This window comes from Pleurodeles waltl, chromosome 5 (genome assembly GCF_031143425.1).
Source record: "Pleurodeles waltl isolate 20211129_DDA chromosome 5, aPleWal1.hap1.20221129, whole genome shotgun sequence".
NCBI lineage: Eukaryota > Metazoa > Chordata > Amphibia > Caudata > Salamandridae > Pleurodeles > Pleurodeles waltl.
The window spans coordinates 344,744,347-344,766,251 of NC_090444.1; the positions used below are offsets into that span (position 1 = coordinate 344,744,347).

At 41.4% G+C, this 21,905-nt stretch overlaps 1 protein-coding gene across 1 annotated transcript in view; it reads right to left on the reverse strand.

The window, feature by feature from the left end:
• The window catches only part of PCSK2 (proprotein convertase subtilisin/kexin type 2), a 1,091,080-nt gene that overhangs the window by 519,412 nt on the left and 549,763 nt on the right, over positions 1 to 21,905 (reverse strand). The window contains exons 4-5 of the mRNA XM_069234088.1: positions 8,915 to 9,023; positions 783 to 820 (exon numbers count right to left, since the gene is read on the reverse strand). Of these exons, the coding sequence (XP_069090189.1) occupies positions 783 to 820; positions 8,915 to 9,023 (147 nt within the window). The remainder of the gene's footprint in view (positions 1 to 782; positions 821 to 8,914; positions 9,024 to 21,905) is intronic.

Below are 21,905 nucleotides of genomic sequence, written 5' to 3' on the forward strand. Positions count from 1 at the left end.
AACTATATATTTTGAGTCAATATAACGATGGAGAAATAAGTATGTCTTCCTATTATATGTGGTACAATGCATTTATTAAGTGACTTAACAAATAATATACATAAAAAAGAGAAGAGGACATGCGATGCTTAGTGGAATTGAAAGCAAGTGGATGCACACAAAAAGAGACACACAATATGTTAAAAAAACAGCTGTGTGGAAACTGAAAGGAATAAGGCAGACATAGATCACATGTGCTGCAAATGAAGAAAGCTTGAAAGTTGCAACATAAATGTAGCTGTAGCTACGTACAGCTGTCTCCAAAGCACCCCTAGAAGATTTAATTGTTGAAAATAACCACCCTGCATCATGAGAACGTCACACTGAGGATGTACTGTCAGCAGTGAACAAAAATGCTCTACCTTGGCTGGGAACTAGAGTAATACATTTCCAGATGCAGACTCGAATACAAAAATGATTTGACAAGCAGGCGGGAGAAGAGGAAGCGATAATCCGCGCCTCTGCAGAAAGAGCTCGAGCGACGTCAAAAAAAGGTGTCAAATCAATCATTCTTGATATGTTTTCCACCTTAGCTTCTCTTTGCCTGTACCCTGCTTCCGGCAGGGGACCAGATCCTATAAAATCAATCTTCGAAGCAAGTCTCTACTGTAAAATCTATCACATCATTCACGAGATCAGATCAGCGCACAGCACAGACGAGGCAGAGACGTCTGACTTCTAAAAGTAAAACATCGAAACATTACATGAGTCACATGTTACAGTCAAGGTCGTCGTGTACTTACATAATTAGATGCGAGGTCAGGATGCAGATAGTCAATGCCTGGAATAAAACAAAAGAGTCACAGGCATCAGTAACAGAATTTGGAAAAAGGCCTCTTACTTTTCTGCAAATACGACGCCTTTTTCATCAGTATGGAACATAATCACTATAAACATTGATAATTCGCCGCACATTCCACTTTCCCATTTGTGCCTTTAGATGTATTCCTAAACAGAAAGCCCTGTGAGTGAGTCTGTTCCGTGTTGCTGCAGTGCCACCATCAAAAGCCGACAAAATCCTCGCTGAGTGCATTTGTGACATGATAATAGTCCCACTGAGACGTTCATTGCTTCTTTTACATCCATTTTGCTATTTACTGTACAGACGGAAGAGAGCAATCTGCATCCATTGTGTGTTGCTAGCCCGGGACTGTTAACTCTAAGGACATTATGGGTGTTTTTCATTTTGCTTTATTTTGACAGCTTTTTTGCTGTTTTCATGCGTTCATGAAATAAATAAACGTGAGCTGCATAATGATAGGGCTGTAATGATTTCTCTAAACTTCTAGTTCATAATTGTAGATTGTTATTCACGTGCGCGAATCCATGCTAAGTCACAAAATGCAATTTCCTACACATTTCTGTGCCATTTTTCCTTATTTTCATACACTGATTAAATATAGTTTTTGAATCATACTGCAGCAGTTACAGATTCGAATTTTCACTTTGGAAAGGTGAGCCAAAGAATAAAAAAAATCTGTCTTCATACCTGTCACTCAGTCATTCCAATTTTGATTAGCCACCTGCAATAAAAAGGGTGTTTAGGGGACTACACATTTTCCACCAATGGTCATTAAGCTCTTTTGGTATTGAGCTTGATAACCCCCAAACTCAGTCTCCTTCAGTTCAAAGAGGGCTTCGTTCCCTTTGAGGGGAAGGTCAGCATGTGCACTGAAAAAGGCAGCATGAAAGCTTTCGGGACACATATAGTGTAAAAAAGTAAAATCTCATTGGGGGCACGTAATTAGGGAGAGTCTGACTACATCCTGAAGTGGGTGCTGCAGGGGAGGCAAATACTAATCTACTGGCCTCTAACTCTAGAGCTTTAAGTTGAGGAACATTAATCAGCTTCATCTCAGGAGTTTTTCCCTGTCTGCTTCTGTCGTTTCCTCTCTAAACTTTCATTCTCTTCCTCCTACTGACCAGCTTAGGCAAAGACTCCCCGACCTTCTTGTCTTTCCTTGCAGCCTTCTTGTCTTCTCTTGCTTTATCCTCGAATACAGCCATTTCTAAGGTTTTAAACTCAAGGAGATCTTCAGAAGCAGATCTTATAGAACTAGAGACACCTGTTGTAAGACAATTATCTTCTATGGGACATAAGCAAATTCCAGTCCATGTATGAAATAATCCACTCCCAACAGACTTGCAAGCCAAAATGGCAGCTACAGTTACTTTTTGTTGGGACCATGAAATGTGAGTCTCTCGGCCTGACCAGCTTGCCTAAATTTGTGCTCTTCGGTGTTAAGTGTTTATCATGTTATTCACCATTTTAACTAGTTCGTCCCATGAAAACAACTCTATATCAAGTTGCATATAGTTTCACCCGAGGCCTGGAATCTAGTGATCTTAGCATTTGTTCACAAATGTCAAGCCTTTTTTTGTGGCCCTGGGTTAAATAGTTATTATTGGGTAGTGTCTTTTGTTGGTATATTGGTTTTCCAATTGCCAGTATCCTGATTAGCTACTGCTGCATACATTTAGTATTGCTAAGCAACAATAATGCTGCACTTTAATTTATCAAATTGATCCCTTTTTGTATCTTATTTCTTCAAGGTCACTTCAAGTCAATGTCGACTTCAAGTCAAGTCAAGGCTCACTTCAGAGAGTGGAACGAATTAGGTTAAAACGTTAATCCATCTAGTTGCCCATTTGCATTGGACTACGACTTCCTGATATCACCAAACATCCAGTCATTTGTATTATTCTGTTTAGCTGAAGGACACTTTATGATTGCTAGAATCTGCATTGAGATGGAGCCCATCCACTAGCTCACATTGTTTTAGTAACTTGTTATATTGTTTTCATAGAGCAATCTAATATGTCATACACCACAGAATTGCAAAACCTACTTACAATGGAAGTCACTGATTATGCGTAAGAATGTAACATAAAATGTGAAAATGTATTATAGTGGCAACACAGAACATGACAATAACGGGCTGGAATATGGGAAAGTACAGCCCACTGTCCACATTTGTTATTGGACCCTGCTATTTCTAGTGTGGCGTATTTGGTCAAATAAATAAAATAAACAAATAACCAGATTAGAAACTCAGATTTAGTGTGGTTTAGTACAACCCAGTAAATAACACTGAGAAACATCGATGCTCAATTTGTGCTGTAATTTAGAAAAAAAGGACTACATAGCAGAAAAATGAATAGAAGATATGAACAAAACAGATAGTGTTGGCCTCTTCCAGAGGAGAGATACTGCCAAAAACACAGTGTCAGGTTCTAGATTTCGGATAACATTGATAAAATCAGCTATGGTAACTTTTTAGGGCTTTGTTTGAGTTAACTAAGCATATTCAGAAGCACTTAGGAACTGAAATGTAAGGAACATGGCAAGGGATAGCAATGCAGGGACTTTTGCCCCAACTCTGCCAACGTTGGGTACCAGAATTAGTAGGACCGTTTCAGAATGAAATGTCACCCAAAAATATATATCGCAAATACAGATCCCAAAAACCCCATCACACCAAAATTAGGATTGAATACAGCTTCTTATTGTGAATAGAAAAGGACATGTTCAGCAGGAGATGCACATTTAAATGCCCATCTTTCCAGCAGTACTTACAGGAATATCATGTGACATTTCATATAGACTCCTATTCCCACAGTTTTCATTTCTTCATGGAGGACAACTCCATGCAGGTTAATGAGAGCGCCCCCCCGAATGCAAATGCAGATTTTTTTTCAATGAAGAGGACATTATTCCTCATAGGGAAAGCCCTTCCCATGGATCCATAGCATGTTTTTTGCTTATCCACTACCATTTTCCATTCTGGAGAGGGAGATACGTTAGCGTTTGGCTGGAGTAAATGTCCTACCATTTTCAGGGTGAAAAAGCCAGACAGAGTTGGGGAATTTCCATAATCATACATTTATGTTTATTGGCACTCTTGGTCTTCTAAGGCAAATCATGCCTTGCAACACTCATTTCAACTGAGAATTCCTCCACATTTGTGTCAAAGAAATTCACATCAGTAAGTGCATTTACAACAACCAGGAATCCTTTGCGGATTTCTGACAGGAGCATAAAGGTAATTCTGTCCTCTTATGTTTACAACCAAACTTACCTTTGTGAAAATACTTATAGTTAATTTGCATGACATCTACCAGTGAGTAGATAACAGGGTCAAGTGTTGGTATTTGTTAATGAATAATGTGTTTTGATGGCCTAAAGTCGAACACATATGTCTTTGAAAGTTGCTATAATTACCTTTTTATTGATTAGTTATCAATTAAAATCTTTAAATTCTGATGATGTATTGAGAGCTGCCTGATGTATTTTTGGAACTGGTGTGTATGCTAAATTTAGGACTTCCTTAAAGAATGCAATAAATAGATGAGTTACACAGGAATTCATGTATAGGTAAGGTCGTCCAAAGGGCAAAAAAAAACTACACTAGAGAAACATAAGGGGGAAATTTATGGGAGAAAGTTTGATTTCTTCTGTGCGGTGGTCCCTAGAAAGGTTAGGAAATAGTTTATTCCCCTATTTTACAAATCAACACGCACCTGTTTCTTTCAGTAGTTGGTGCCATGTTCCCTTCCCTTTGACTTTCAGAGAATAAAATGATTCGTTTAAAAAGTACCTCAAGCCTGGATTATTTTTTTCCTTGGGGCAGGCTATTGCAGTATCTGGTAGCTTGTAAGGAAAAAACCTATTACTTGTCCTCACATGTTTAGACCTGGGAATAACCAGAATGTAAACACTGAGGGATCATAATAAAATAGTAGGCTTTTAGAATGTGGAACTCTTTTTCAAGTACTGTAAGAAATTGGGTTTTAGGTTAAGGGGGTGAAACCCTTCAAAAGCAGCATCCACAATGTTTGCCCTGTTAAGTGATTAGGATATGGACTTGGATATGTGCAGTGCCTTACGGTAAGTTTGTGTTGCATTACCATCCTACATAAATAATATGAGTTTAAAATATCCCTGATTGGCCTATTACACTAGTACATTTACAGGCCTGGGGCACATGTAGTGCCCCTTCACTTAGGACTTACAAGTAAATCAATTATGCCAGTTGGGGATAAGCCACTATTACCATGTTTAGGTGGGAGAGCACAAGCGCTTCAGCACTGGTTAGCAGTGGCAAAGCATGCAGAGTTCTAAGTCCAGCAAAAAAAGAGATCAGAAAAAATGGAGGAGGAAAGCAACAATTTGGGGGGAAGACCACCCTAAGGTTGACAGATTGAACTTTACATGCATCTCACTTGGGACCGGCAGCACATGCGGCCACTTGTTCACTTTTATACTGGTTCACATCTCGGTTTACCTTGTGTGCATTGGTTGCCTGTCGACACCTATGATCGTAAAGAATTGCCAAAGTGTGGGGAGAAATTGAGTATCATGTATATTATAAGCCCTGAAGAAGTCCTGTGATAAGGACGAAAAGCGTTGGCTGTTTTGTGTTTTTATCTTCAAGGAAAACTTAATAAAGAGAAGATATTCTTGTGACAATATGGACTAAGTGGACTTAATTGTTCTGCTCTTTGTGGTGCACATTCAAAATTTCTATTATTGAAACCCCTTTTGAGGTAGTACCTTGGCGGCAGGTACTGTGATCAGTGCACACATTCAATCATTAATATCCTTTGTTTACAAGGACCATATACAGGATGGTGATAGGAATAGGTGCATTTCCCTCCTCCCTCCTTTTTCCGAACCCGCTGCCAATTGTTCTGATATTCTTGATTGAACAAGTACTAGAGAGCATATTCACGTCCAGCTTTATTGGTCAAAGTTAGAACAGGGGTAAAGATTATTCGATGTGTTTTTGTAAAAATGTATGCTTCCTGATATTGATTCATCAATAGACAATGTAGGTAAATAAGTGACAGGATGGTATATATGTGAACATATTGTCCACATTTAAGAAAGCTGATGGACTCCATTGTGTTTAGATTACATGCCTGCACCAGTACAGTACACAAGCACAAAGCAAGGTTAACACTTTAAATCATAAAATGGTATTTTGCAGAGCTCAACTTTTCTGTGCTGTGAGAATTACAAGGAAGGATGTCCCGGGTGTTCTGCTCTCGGATTTGCAATTGCATTTTAGGGATGACTTCAAGGTAGGAGGACAGTTTCTCTCTAGTTAGACTTATTATCTGTACCAGGATGAGCTATCACATATTACTAATAAATGCTTTATTGTGTATCTATATGCACGGTCTCCTTGACCTGGGTATATCTGCTCACGATGAGTGATGAATTGGTACACATGCTGTAGCAGACGCTGGCACATGATGTCCTGAAGACATTATGGCAACATGCTTTTGTGAGAGAAATGGTTTAATCCTGCAAGAATGTTTATGCACACATGGGGTACACTCACCATAGACCTATAAAGTTATACCTACGGCACCACATTTCCTCCTCTGCCTATTTTTCTGTGGAGATTTCATAGTTCCATTTAAGGATGGCATCTCCATTTGTTTAATGGGTCACAGCATCACCACTCCTGGTGTGTCTGCTTACAATGGACTCACTGTTGCTTTCACCACTCCATTATATATTCACTGCATGCTTTCAATACAGTCATCAAGTTATTTTTTTCACTCTTGTGTTCTTGCTGGTGATAGCCTAATATTGACCTGGCAATACAACCTACATTGATGAACTCTTTTATCACTCCTGATGTCATATACTTTTCACTGCATCCCAGTACTTACTGATACTGGTGATTTGAATGTGCACAAATTGGATTCTACTTTCTTGGTTGTTTAATAATGCATCCAAGGTTGCGGTTCTCTATCACTCATGCATAGACCCCATATTATGCTGCCATGTTGGTTAACAGTGCCTTCAATTGAATGTGTAGCGACATGGGTTCCATCAATTTAGTCCACGTAGATTATTCACTTTTTGGATCACCCAGTTTTAGGAACTTTACTGTGGGTCAGTTACTACTGAAGTCTCATGAACTGTAATTACATGGTAATTGGACTCTGTGTGTTTACCATTAATGTTCTCCTTTTAAAATAACGCTGGTGCAACACAGCAAGGGTAAAGGACAATGGGCTGGTTCCATGTGAATATGCATGTGGGCTGCATGTGTAAGACTTCCTTTGTGCTCAGGCCATTAATAGAGCTCTGGCAGCCTGCCGCACAAGGGGCCCTGCTAGGGTAGGTGCTGCTCTGAGGTAGGCCTTTTATTATTAGTGAGCATTCATAGATAGGTCAGTAGAGTTTACTGTATTATCTGTACCATCACTATATTAAACATTGATATAAAATCTGCCTTAAAGGCCTGCACAATTCTGCAAGCTGTCAAACTGAAATGAAACAAGCAATTTGAGTTTGAATTGCAGGTCCCAAGGACCTATATGTATATCTTATGTGTCGTCCAGAATTGCCATATTTCTCGAGCTCAGATCTGAGCAAGATTCCAGGCCTTTTGTCTCCCTGCAGGGCTAAGTTAATTACTGTTTTCTCTAGCAGAGAGGAAAAAGTCCTTTCCATCCAAAAGAAGCAATTATCAGTGTTTGACTCAGTTCCTGAGAAGAAAGGGTTGGGGAGGAAAATCTGCATCTGATAATTACCTGTCACACTGCTCCTGGTTTGGGACAGCCCTGGCCCACTGAAAAAAGGCAGAAGCCCCAGACATTTGGGCAAGAGAGAGACCCATTTGAAATTTTGTTAGGAAAGTAGCTGGCAATGATGTCAAATAGGCCTGAAGCTAAGGCCCTCAACCGAGCTCTGCACATTGACAACTTGACGGTGCAATGTTGGATTGTCACAGAATGTTGTGCAGGAGGTTTTGGACTGGGAGTGGACGGACTACATGGCACCCTAGGATTGGCCTTGGGTGATGGGGATCTAGAACATTCCATGCACACTTAAAAACTCCTGCACATGGGAGAGACAGAGAGCAAGACCCTGGTACTGGACAGGGATGGCAGCAATACCATGGACTGTTGGTAGTAATAGCCACCTGATGCCCTGCATGATGGATTAAGGACTTTGGAGTCCTACTGTCCTCCAGGACTAGATGGATCTCTCCAAGCCAAATCAGGCCCTTTTGTTCTTTCAGACACATCTCTGATCCCACCAGCATTGTACACAGAATCACACTTGCTACACTTTTTGTGCACTTCAGCCACATGTAGTACTCTCTTGGTGGCCCCAGTGAATATGGAAATTTGATGCAACTGACTGGATTCCATATACACTAGTGCAGCCAACTGATGCAGACCCAAGACAGTTTCTAAGCTGATAGTATTCAGGCTTAATGTGATACGACCCTGCATGTGCGACAACATCTATTTTCACACTATCTCCCAAATCCCATGATTATGTACAATAACATTAGGTGCACTGTACTTCCCTCAAATTCTTTCTCAGCTCCTATCGAAACTCACGTCATCCAACGTATCTTATATAGGCCAAAATGAAAACAACACCCATTTAGCCATGCACTATGAAGAGTGTGAGGGATCTCACTACAAACCGCAATGCTGCATTAGCTCTCCGGAGAAATTAAATGAGACGTAACTAATGCAATCTGACCACCCAGGAAGAGCCTAAGGCTCACAAGCCGTGTAAAATGCACTCTATAAAAACTAGGAAAATACAATTTACATATCCTTTGTGCTTAATGTTTTTTTAAGGTGAAATGGAACCTCATGAATATGCCTAAATGGTAGCAAAGGACGTGTGTATTTATTATTTTAGGCTTTTTGTGCCTATGTGTAATGAATCATACAAGTCTGGAAAGCGTGTGGTTTAAAAGACAAAGAACATACATAAGTGGCTTTTGAAGTTACATAGAGACAAGTCAAAACCGTCATTGTATCACTTTCCTAGCATCAAATATAGGTAACGTAATACATGGAATTCTATGATAGAATGCAAAATGCTCACCATCATCCATAATTGCTATGGTGACCCCCTTTCCAGTGTAGCCTAATTCCCAGGCTTCAGCCACATTTAGGTCGAGTCCCGGAGTCCCATCAGCTTGTCCGGTGTTGATCTATAAAAAAACAGAAAACAACACTTTTAGGATGCAGAAAAAACAGCATCTGTGCATGTCCTCGAGCATTTTGGTGCTTATTTAAGCCTGATTAATACAGCCCCACATGTTGCCTTCTACTACTCAGGACGTCTCTCCAAGGAGTGGAGATGATGTTTCAGAGCTGAAGCTTGTACACCCAGTGCCTAATTTGTAAAATTATAAGTGATGGGACCCAAAGTGTTTCTTAGAAGTCTGCGGCCGCCTCTATTGACTGTCAATATACAAAATATCAAGGCTTTATAAACTTCCTTCCACCTCATGCATCTTTGATCCACAATCAGACACTCCCAGCCCTTTTTATTTCACTCTTCCAGGTTCACTTTTTATCACTACTTTCTCTCTTAGCCGCGAGTTTCCTGCCTTTCTCTTGCCTTCTTCCCCCTTGTGTGTTTTTCTTTCTCTTACTTTGGGTCATAGCCCGATGAGAAAAATAACCGTCAGGCTCCAAAAATGAGCGCTGGTGGGCCCTACCCACAACCACCAGCTCAAATTAACAACTGTAGACACTCTTTTGTCAAGTTGGTCTCTCTGATGGACTCATGTCGGACAGATTTAGTTGCGAGAAGGCATTGTAAAATACAAGGATGAGAAGTTGGTGAATGAATTTAGCCTGCAGAGAGGTTCCATAGCATACGCCTCCCATCCACGACTAAATCTTGTTGAAAAGAGTTGGAACTCGAAATCTTACAAACCCACTAAGTTCCCCAAGACTTTGAGGTGGAGCACTTTTTGTCGTTTTCCCCAATGAATGGCAAATTAGTGTGTTATGTTCCACAGGTAGTACTGCATAAGTAATCAAGGAACCAGGCACAGTTGTGTTGAGATATCCAGTTTAATCAACAAGCTCCTCGCACATCGCCTCACCAACTCCACAATGAACAGTCCTTCACCAACATTCTAAGGCAAGCTCCAGGGCATTCCAATGCCCAACATTCTTAGGAGCTGTTGGACTATACCACTAATGCTTTAAGTTAGTATTTATATGTGAAATGTATATTATACACTGAATTAGATGTTTCAACAATTTACCTAAATTAATATCTATAAAACAGGTTAGTATAAATAAATAACGAGTATACACATACATTGTATGGTTACAACATATCTCCCTTCCTTACTGTTCAAAAACAAAGTCTTTGTGCCAAGTCGGGCGCTTAGTGGTCCTGGCGTGTCTGGTTTGATAATAGCGCTCCGACATGTTTCCCATTTCCTTACCAGGAACCTGACCGGGCACCCCAGTAGATTCCTTGCTGCATGATATTCTGTCCATACTCCACACCCTACCATCTTCTAGCGTTACAACATTCTTTTGCACCTTGATAATTCTTTGTGGTTGAGAAAACCTGCTGCCCTCTTTCTTTATGGATTCCGGAAGCTTAACTTTAACCCATTGCCCCACCCTCCATGGTCTCCTTCGGGTGCGAAAACGATCATCATACCACTTCCTGTACTTCTCTTGATGATGCCTGACTTTAGCTGCAACCTCCTCTCGCTGCCCTTTACACGGTTCCCCTTCCTTCAGCCAATTAGGAGTAAGTTTGGTACCCGGGTGCCTTCCTTTCAGTGAAAAAAATTGTGATATTCCCGTAACCAAATTCGGTGCGGTGTGATACGACCACAACATTTGCTTGAGAGCTGTTTCACATGGTACATGACTTGTTGACGCCCATTGCAAACACTCCTTAATCATCCTGTTGGCTCTCTCAACTAGGCCATTCGCACGGGGATTGTATAATGCTGTTCTAAAATGGTGTACACCGCACTTCGTCAAAAACTCTCTCATGGCTTCTGACGTGAACTGCACACCATTATCGGTGACCAGGGTGCTGGGTATTCCTTCCCTCAAGAATGCTTCCGATAGGAAATCAATTGCATCCTTGGTTGTCACCTGATTCACTATCTTGAACATCATCCAGTGCGAGTGGTAGTCCACTAGCACAAATATGAACCTGCCTTTGACACCTAATTGTGATATGGGTCCTAAAATGTCCAATCCCAGTTTGTCCCACGGTTTAAGTGGTACAGAAATAGGTGACAACGGTGCCCTCCTCGTAACGTTTGTCTTGTCACTCTGGGCACAAGTGATACAATCCTTTACTGCGTCCTCCACCAGCCTATCCATGGTGAGGAACCAATATGATGCACGAAGTCTATTCTTGGTAATGTTCCTCCCCAGATGCCCTTCATGGGCTAGACCCACTAATTTGTTCCACAACTCACTTGGAGGTACTACTCTCTCACCTCTCATTACCATGTCCTCAAATATGTGGAGCTCTGACCTCACTTCCCAATATCCTTTGAGCTCTTCTTCCAGATATCTAACTTTCTCTGGCCACCCTTTGACTATTTTTTCTCGGAGCATTTCTAGTACACGATCATTTGAGTTTTTCTCTATCCATTCGTTTCTGGTAAGGCCAGCCAATTCAATGTGTAGTACAGGTTCAAGATCGTCACTTCCTTCCTCCCTTCCAACTCCCCTCGGTGATCTGGATAGGAAGTCAGCCACAACGTTATTTTTTCCAGGAACATACTCCACCCCAAAATTATATCCCTCCAATCCTAAAATCCACTTTGCAATGCGTGGGGTGGTATGCTCTCTTCCCTTGGTAGTGAATACACTAGTGAGGGGTTTGTGGTCGGTTCTAATGGTGAAGGGTAAACCCCATAGGAAAAAACTAAAATGAGTGATAGCCCAATAACATGCCAAGGTTTCTCTCTCTATGGTTGAATAGTTCACCTCTGCAGCTGTCAGAGACCTGGATGCAAATGCTATGATTCTTTCCTGTCCCTCTACCACTTGGGAAAGGGTTGCTCCAAGACCCTTTCCACTGGCATCAGTAGTGACCCATGTTTTTCTTTTGAAATCAAATTTTCCTAGGTTGGGAGATTTCACAATGGCCCCCTTCACCTCATTGAAAGCTTCCTGACATTCCCTATTCCATTCAAATGGGACATTTTTTTTTAACAAAGCTCTCATGGAAGCCGTTCGCTCAGAAAAATTATGCATAAACTTGGCCATGTACTCAGCTAAACCTAGGAAAGACTTTAGTTCCTGCTTGTTGGTAGGTGCAGGTGCCTCTTTCACAGCAACCACTAAATCCAACTTAGGTTCCACCCCATCCTTTGTGATTTTATGGCCCAAATAATCAACTGACTCCACTCCAATTTGGCATTTATCTCTACGGATAGTCATGCCAGCACGTTCCAGCGCCATAAACACCTTCCGCAAGGTAACATTATGCTCGCTCTCCGTAACACCATAAACGAGAATATCGTCCTGGAAGCACATTACTTGGTTTATTCCCTGCAGTATGCTCTGCATGATACGCTGAAAGACAGCCGCCGCCGAGGCTAAGCCAAAAGGCATTCTGCAGAACCTGAATGCTCCATATGGGGTGATAAAAGAGGTAAGGGAACGAGAGGAAGGATGAAGTTCTACCTGGTGATATGCCGAGGACAGATCTATTACGCTGAAGAATTTGGCTGGACCCATGGTGCTCAACATCTCATTAATCCTGGGTAGGGGGAACCTGTCCACCCATATGTTGGCATTGAGGTCCCTTAGGTCAACGCATAAACGGATTCCTCTTCCACCCGACTTACTCGTGACTACAATGGGGGCCAACCATACTGAACTTTCAATAGGTTCTATAACTCCTAAATCCACAAGTTTGTTCAGTTCTTGCTTAAGAGACTCCTGCATTAGGTAGGGGATCGGTCTGGCCTTATGGACTTTTGGAATAGCATTCACCTTCACCTTTATCTTGTGTTGATAGTCCCTGAGCAACCCCAATCTGTCTCCAAACAAATCTGGAAATTCCTCACAAACACTCATGCCACATTTGGATTCACTTACTTGTAGTACTGGTTCGTCATTGTTGGGGTCAAGTCTGATTCCTAAATCCCTTTGGTGTTTCCACCCTAGAAGGTTGGAACCTTTGTCTGTGAAGTACACTTTCCCTTTAGTATGTCGTCCCTTAAAGGTTATTTGGAGACATAACATACCCCTCAGAGGTATAGGGTCATTGTTGTACCCTCCAGGAGAAATGTCTGCCGGTTGTAGTTTATACCCCTTATCCTTAAAATTCTTTTCAAATACGCTATAATCCATAAATGTAAATGGAGAACAGGAGTCTGCAAATACTCTTACACATATTCCATCCAGTTCGATAACACAAGTAGGGTATAAAGTACCTCCTTTACCGCTCTCACTCAAATTTTTCAGTTGCAACACAAATTTGTTCTTTACATCTTGGGTCTCTTCAATAATATGTACGTTCTTCTTCTCAATACTCTCACCCCTATCATTCTTACATACTCTCGCATAATGTCCTCTCGCTCCACACTTCCGACATACACAGTTGCGAGCCGGACACATACGATTGTTGGCCAAGTGTCTGCTGTTCCCACACCTAAAACATTTACTTTTAATCCCCTCCATGTTACTCTGGGCATTTTTCTTGAGGGACACTTCGTGAATTTTGCAATCTTCTTCTAGGTTAGGTGCACTATTCTCTCGTTTGGGATAAGCTTTAACCTCTTTGACATCTTCTTCCCCCGGGGAATGTTTTATTAGTTTCATACACTCCATCGTATGTTCTATTCCTTTTGCTATATCCACAGCCTCCTTCAAGGTAGGATTGTGAACTAATAACTTCTCCTGAATTTTCATATTATTGGTACATCTTACTAACTGGTCACGTATTAAGGAATCCTCAAGGTTCCCAAACTCACATGTGTTGGCCATTCCCCTCAAACACGCAATGTAACTGGCTATTTTTTCATCCTTACTTTGTGTTCTACTAAAAAATTTATGTCTCTCGAGGACTACATTGACTTTGTGGCCAAAATGATTTTCTAATTTTCTGACCGTTCTCTCATAATCATTCAGGCCATCCCCTTCACCTTCCACTACATCATCAGGGTCTGTTAAACTTTCATACATTTTTCGTCCATGTACCCCTAAATTTTGTAGAAGAATATGCTGCTTTCTTAACGCCGAGAATTTTTCCCCACCAATTGCAATTAAGTAGGATTCAAACAATTTCTCCCACTCCTTCCAGGGTAGGACTGGTTCACCAATTTCGTTCAAAAATGGTGGAGGCTGTGACATGCCAGTTGCCGCCATTTGGTAAGCTGTCACTGAGTTCCAAGATAAGTCTGAAATTTAAAATATTTGAATACCTCTACACTAAACTTAATAGTGTCTACTGTTGTTATTCTTCTTTTTTTTTTTTTTTTTTTTCCAGAATTCTTGTCTCATATAATGCTAATAGTCACTAGACAACATATAGGGAAAGGAACCTTTCAGAAGAAACTCCTTCTCACTTGCTGCAACAACAAAAAATACCTGTAGCTTCTCACAAAATCCTTCCCTGCACGTCTGAAACGTGTACTCGTACTCACACAACGCTAGTACAGCCGTGTGGTATAATTTCCACGACGTGTTGTGTGCCCTGGGTCTCTAAACGCTCCACGTTACCCCTGGTTACCAGCTCCTTCCTGGTAACGCTATGCCAGAAAATACGATGCCAGGAATGCAGGTCTCCGCCATCCACACGCCGATGCCAGTTACACTGAGAGGTGGCGCCGGGCTCCACCTTCCCGCGTCACACTGTTTAAATCGAGGAGCAACGCCCATATGCCAGGGGTCGCACCTCCTTCACTCAACGCCACGCCGATGCGCGACACCGCAAAGTGAGCCGGGTCCGCCCACCCGACAAGGCTTCTCTTCGCTGCACCTCTGGGACTAGAGTCGCCGCACTTCCCTTAGCGCCGGGACGTACCTTCAGTACAAAAACACTCACGAACATGAAGTGCCTCCTTCAGGACGGAAAACGGTTACTGCACCGCCAGCCTTCAACACGGTGAGCTCGGAAAAACGAGCATCCAACACCTCACTGGAGTTCCTGGGGATCCCACAGAGACGATGAAAGTACTCAGGGGTGAGGAGTCTCACTGCCCCCTGCACAGGTATCCCATCCTCGTCGCCAACAAAGATGTTATGTTCCACAGGTAGTACTGCATAAGTAATCAAGGAACCAGGCACAGTTGTGTTGAGATATCCAGTTTAATCAACAAGCTCCTCGCACATCGCCTCACCAACTCCACAATGAACAGTCCTTCACCAACATTCTAAGGCAAGCTCCAGGGCATTCCAATGCCCAACATTCTTAGGAGCTGTTGGACTATACCACTAATGCTTTAAGTTAATATTTATATGTGAAATGTATATTATACACTGAATTAGATGTTTCAACAATTTACCTAAATTAATATCTATAAAACAGGTTAGTATAAATAAATAACGAGTATACACATACTTTGTATGGTTACAACATAGTGTACCATAAATTAATCACGTCTCTGAATCGGCGTCTTGTTTTAGTAAGTGTAGACACCGATGTGTTCACCTTAACACACTCTGCCAACATTAAAATAATTAAATGTATGTGGTACTTCAATCTTCCTAAAATTGGTTTATTTAGGGCAGAAAGCCGATCCTATGCATGCACGGGTGAAAGAGGACAACAGGAGAAACAGTGTCACCTAGAAAAAGAGAGACAGCAAAGAAAGGGAAACGATATGTTTCCAGATACTGTGGGTCCATAAGAGTGCGCATTTATGTTCCTCTCCAGGACAGAACGGTGGTCTAAACTTAAAAAACTCCAGTCAGGGCATGTAGCCAATGCAAACGAAAGAGGCAAGGAGAAAAGGCAAGACAAAAGGACTCCCCAAGAGATAACCTGCTTACTGTCTGTGTGAAAGTAGGATAAAAAAATCAAAGCCAGGCAAAGAGCTCTGCAATTTACATTTATTTAATCATTCAAGTGCACGTAACATCCTCATTACATCTGTTCAACAGAGAGAGCTACACGATTACATTGCCTTTCTCTTTGTACACTCCCTAGATAAGTTGTATAAATGGCAGCTGAAACTCGCTGCCTGAATTGTGGTCTCCCTCTTGTACCCAGTCTCCTTTTTTTAATTTCTGAGTGTCAGCGACTTAGAGTAATTGTTGATGACTACCAGGAGATTTCTGCAATGTAGTAGACTGTCAAGGGGTATACTCACTTGTTAGAAATAGGGTCTTTGGTTGGTAGGCAGGTTACCCCCTGTCCAAACAAGGACCCTCACTCTAGTCAGGGCAAAGGAGAAATGCACCTAGTTAGCCCTAGCTCACCCCCTTGGTAGCTTAGCACAAGCAGAAAGACTTAACCCAGAGACAATGTGTAAAGTATTTGTACCAACATACATAGTAATACAGTGAAAACACTACAAATTGACTCAGCACCAGGTTAGAAAAATCATGTACATCATGAGCCAGACCCAGTAGGAAGGCTCTGAAGCACTGGGGTACCACCAGCGCACAGACTGACCCAGGCTCAGCAACTAAACAGTATCAAGTGAGGCACACATTTGTAAACGAAATGTACATCACACAAGTATTTATTCGATCATAATAAAATGAAATACCAAAATCTTTTCAAGATAATTAATCAATAGTTCAGATTGTTCATTCAGACTAATATTCCAATACACTAATCATTAGAATTGTAGTTAATAAATGTTCATCCAACAGTATACTCTCAAAAAGGAAAGAAATTATTATGAAATGTATAATTGTTTTCAGTCCCAAATTTGTACGATTTGATGTTGTAACATCAGTCTCCACCCGTATTGGTAAAATGTTGGAATTTTCAATCCAAAATTTATGAGAAATGTCCAGCCACCGAAACATTTAGAAAAAATAGCCACACATGTTTTATCCTACCACAGGACTTCTTCAGGGCTGATAGCAAATAATACTGATAATTTAATGAAGGTCAATATTAATGCCCACATTTTCAAAAAGTGAAAACTGACATCGGATAGTATATGATTAATACATTCATAGAGCATGCACGTGAATTAGTATTTAATATTGTGTCAATCCATATGTGTGAATCACAAACATTACGTTAGTAGCCACTAAGTGGAAAAGTATGTGATATAATTCCATTATTTAATCTTTTCATTAATTATCTTATGTGCAAGCCATTCCAATTTAATCAAATTATCAAAAAGTACGAAAATGAAATGTAGGAGCAGCCGAAAAGTTGAATTCAACATCACCCTCTCCCATAGTCTATTCGTTGCAAAATACAAGAACCATCACCAAAACCAATCCATATTGTTACCTTAAGTTAACCATATCAAAATCACAGCACAGCCACTGAGGAAGACCAAACATATTTATCATACACATGTTGAAACGCTAAAAATCTGTATAGTACTATAGACAACGCAGTTGTTATCTAATTATGTATATTTCTAATATCAGTCTCTCATATCATGTGCACCCAGAAGTGGATTAAGCACTGCAAATTTATGTGTGTCCCAACAAATAACGAAGCACACAATACTCAATTTAATGGGTATTATGTAACATTACCATTTAAAACCACACTTTTTACGACATGTCGGTTTACTACTAAACAGCATTTAAGTGTGCCATACTGTGCACCGGTATCAAATGCTACATGCTAACATGAACTCCTTACCCATATACAATAATACAGAGTACACTTCCTGCCGGGAAACAGTTCCTAGCGACAGCGTTGACGCGAGTATAGAGCAAAGAAATTTGTTTGACCCGCTTCGTGAACTTTAAATCCTTATCCGTCCAATCCGCATGCATCCTTAATTATTTGACGTTGTTGTAGACGTTGTCTGAAATATACTCCGTGTGGTCGCCATCTTGAAATGGCTATACGTATATCCTTGTTTCATCAGTATAAGTGCTAACGTGTATTTGTTAACAAATTCCCATGAAGACAAAAATTATCAGGACAAAGTAGGCATAATATATTGGTAATATGAGCATAGTAAGACATCTATAATTACGTTATTCCAATATGCTATTCCCTCTCATTACGTATAGTTAGTACGGGATGAGGATATCGTCAGTGCAAATTCTTTCATGTTCGCCATCTTGTAACGTAGCAAACTAGCCATATATATATTTCAAACCAATACCATAAGTGTTCACTAAATATATGGCATACTGGGATAACCCTATTTTATCATAACATATCATCAAAGTTATATGAAAAAAGTTAACAATTACCTTATAAAAAACACTCCTAAATATGACCAGATTATAAAGTACAGATGTTCTGTATGCCGACATGTCTATAGGTAATGAATGTATACTAGTCAGAACACAGTATGTGTTGTCATTAGTAAATTGTGAATTATTAGTATGTTAAAATCCAATAATTTGAATGGTTAATTATTTTTGTAAAAACTTGCATCCAGTAGTATGTGTGTTCTCATTATATCAAATATGTCACAACAGTGTGTAATTAATAGTCAAAGAAAAAGGTCATAATAACCATGTATAACAAAAGTATATTAAGCCACAAATCTTTCATCAAATTCTATATACATTGTAGAATGACATATTAGTTTCATTGAGCATATGTCCCTGCTCACGGTAACAGATCTTTTAGTAAGGTATGACTTATTGTAAGATACATGGACTTCAATACATATTTTATATTTAAAAAAAAACTGTTTTACAAAAAGTGATAAAGTTCATTATCCATTTGCATACCTAGTTCGACTACTTTCAAACTACTCATCCATTTGGCCTCATCTTTTCTTAATTCTAGTGTCCGATTCCCACCTCTGGGATTGCTCAGCAACCTTAGGCTCGCTATTTAGAAGGCCATCCTCCCAGTAGATCAAGTGTGATCCAGACTCTTTGACAGATGCCTGGTCTGCAGCCTGCTGCCACAAACCCTCCAGAGCAGGCATGTCTTCTGTGCCTCACAGAATTCTCCCCTGGTGGGTTCCCCTGTCTGCTGCAACTGAGTAAGCTCAGGGACCTCACCCAGCTCAGTCACATGTTCCCCTGTAGGCTCCAGGGCTTCTCCCTCAGGTTCAGCCTCCTCCTGAACCATGGGAATTTCTGGAGTGAGTTTTTCGTGCCCCTTACCCTTCCTCCTTCTGGCAGACACTTGGGCCACGCTTTCAGGCTCCAGGGTCTCCTGATCACCCTGATGGGCTGCCATCGACCAGGTAGACACCCACCCACCCAGGCAGTCCCAATACCTCCAAGTGAGACCTCTGTTCTACCTCTTTCAAAGGGGAATTCTCCAGCTCATTGCCAAGCAGACAATCTACAGGCTTGGTTAGACTCACAGCTACTCTCAAGGGACCTGAGACCCCCATTCAAAGGGAACCTGTGCCACTCTGCACAGGTGCTCTGAGTTGTCTACCGCAACTACTTGGTGAAGTACATGGGGATCTATCCGCTCTTCAGACACCAGGTGACTTCTCACAGTAGTCACACTTGCTCCTGTGTCTCTCAGAGACTCCACCCTCTGTCCATTGATGGTCACCCACTACCTGTATTTCTTAGTGTTCTCAGGCACAAGTGTTCTCTGTACCATCTCAGTGTCCCCTACTGATTAAAGGATCATCTCAGCTGGCTCCCACCCACCTGGGAATCAAATCCTCCCAAAGCGCTACACTGGCCAAACCCTGTGCTTGAGCACCAGTGGGTGCCTGTGTCCTTACCTGGTCACATGCATAAGACTTGTGGGCACCCCCCTCTGCAGGTTTCCCTTTAGAAAACCATGGCTTCTTCTCAACTGGGGACTGGGAATCCTTACCCTGGGAACTAGGCTGGGGACCTTTAGAGAACACCCCTGGTTTACCCTTACCCCCCCACTCTTCTGGGAGGGACCCTGCCCACCCTTTGAGCGGTCTCCCCCATACCTCCTTTGGACCAAGGTGCTTTCCCAATGGTCTGCTTCCTGCACAAGCTTCCTGGGGTCAGTCAGCTTGCTGTCAATCAGGTGCTAGTGCAGCTCTGGAAAACAAAGACTGTACAAGTGCTCCCAAGCAATTACGTTGTAAAGCCCCTCATAAGTTGTTACCTTACTGCCTTTCACCCAACCATCCAGTGACCTGCAGAAAGAGTCAACACATTCTAGCCTAGTTTGGAATTATTTCCTCTTGTAGGACCTAAACTTGTCCTTATACTGCTCAGGGGTGAGACCGTACCTTGTGAGTAGGGTGCCCTTCATGATAGATTAAGTGAGCCCCTGAGGATCCCCTAAGGATGTCAGAGTATCCCCCCTCTTCCTCAAAGTGCTTCCACAGACACTCCCCTCAAAGGGCTTCAGGGAGCATGTTCGTTAGACTTGGCATCCTTGGAGTGGTCTCCCCTAACGTTTTGCCTCTGTTTCCCAAGTTGTTAATGTATGCTGGACTCTGTTTTTGCTGTTTTTGTTATTCTGGGCACTTTACCACTGCTATCCAGTGCTAAAGTGCAAGTGCTCCTATGTAAAATATATGTGTAATTGACTTTCCATGATTGGCATATTTGATTTACTAGTACGTCCCTAGTACAGTGCACTAGAGGTGCCCAGGGCCTGTAAATCAAATGCTACTAATTGTGCCACCCACATTAGTAACCCTGTAAACATGGCTCAGACCTGCCACTGCAGTGTCTCCAGTTTTTAACTGCCAATTCGACTTGGAAAGTGTACCCACTTGCCAGGCCTAAACCTTCCCTTTTCATACATGTAAGCCACCCCTAAGGTAGGCCCTAGGTAGCCCCATGGGTAGGGTGCAGTGTATGTTAAAGGTGGGACATGTACTAATGTGTTTTACATCAGTGAAATACTGCCAAATTTGTTTTTCACTGTTGCAAGGCCTATCTTTCTCATAGGTTAACATGGGGGCTGCCTCTAAAACTAATTAAAGTGCAGATTCCCTTAGGTAGCAGATAGAAATGTAGAGTTTAGAGTCTCTGAGCTCACAATTTAAAAATACATCTTTTGGTGAAGTTGGTTTTTAGATTGGGTGTTTGAAAATGCCACTTTTAGAAAGTAGGCATTTTCTTGCTTAAACCATTCTGTGACTCTGCCTGTTTGTGGATTCCCTGTCTGGGTCAGACTGACAGTTGGTCAAAACATGGGAAGCAGAGGCAAAAAAGACAGGGGAGACCACAACAAGGATGCCAGGTCTAACATCACTCAACTCCGTGACACTTGTGGAAAAACTCCAGTGAAAATCAGTGAGAGTGGGTTGGATGTACAGACCACTTAAAATGTTGCACAATTCTTCAGCATTCTTGTTACTGGCTCATCAAGCAGCAGCAACCACATTTAGCTTCATAGTCAGGCTGTGGTATTACCAATGTCTTGGTGGATGGCATGCACCAACCGCAGGATCTCGTCCCTTAGAATGGTTAGGGTGAATAGCCAATTTCCTCAGAAACTGGGGTTGGTTGGGCATAAGGACATGGGAAATTTTGTGCCCTGGTTTGTGACAGGATTGAGACTCGAGATTAGCTTGATGATTCAGTCAAATCTGATCTGTTGGCATAATAGTTACTAAAACAAGAGGGGTCTACCCAAATTACCCTACCAGACCTGGGTAAAATCAAACCATTATCAATGAAGATGGTCAATTGGTAGGAAAAAATAATGATATCTCTCCTTCACATACAATGAGACTGTACATCTGTCATTGGTGATGCAATTTAATTGCTACTAATTCAATCACTTGTGTCATTCCCAACAGTTACGATAATCTATACATAAAAATAAAAAAGTGCACACATTTCTGTCAACACTGAACAAAACAAACAAACCCTATTTAACATCGCACATAAATAAATTGTCCATTAATTTTCTTAGGTTGGTAGTTTAACTGTCCTCTCCTTGATTCATGAGGTCATACAGCACCCCATTAAAACTCAACCGGGAATCCGCTTATCCCTGATCTGTTGGCATAATTGGTCAGTCAATGAGTTTCTGAGATATGCAAAATATTTTAGTG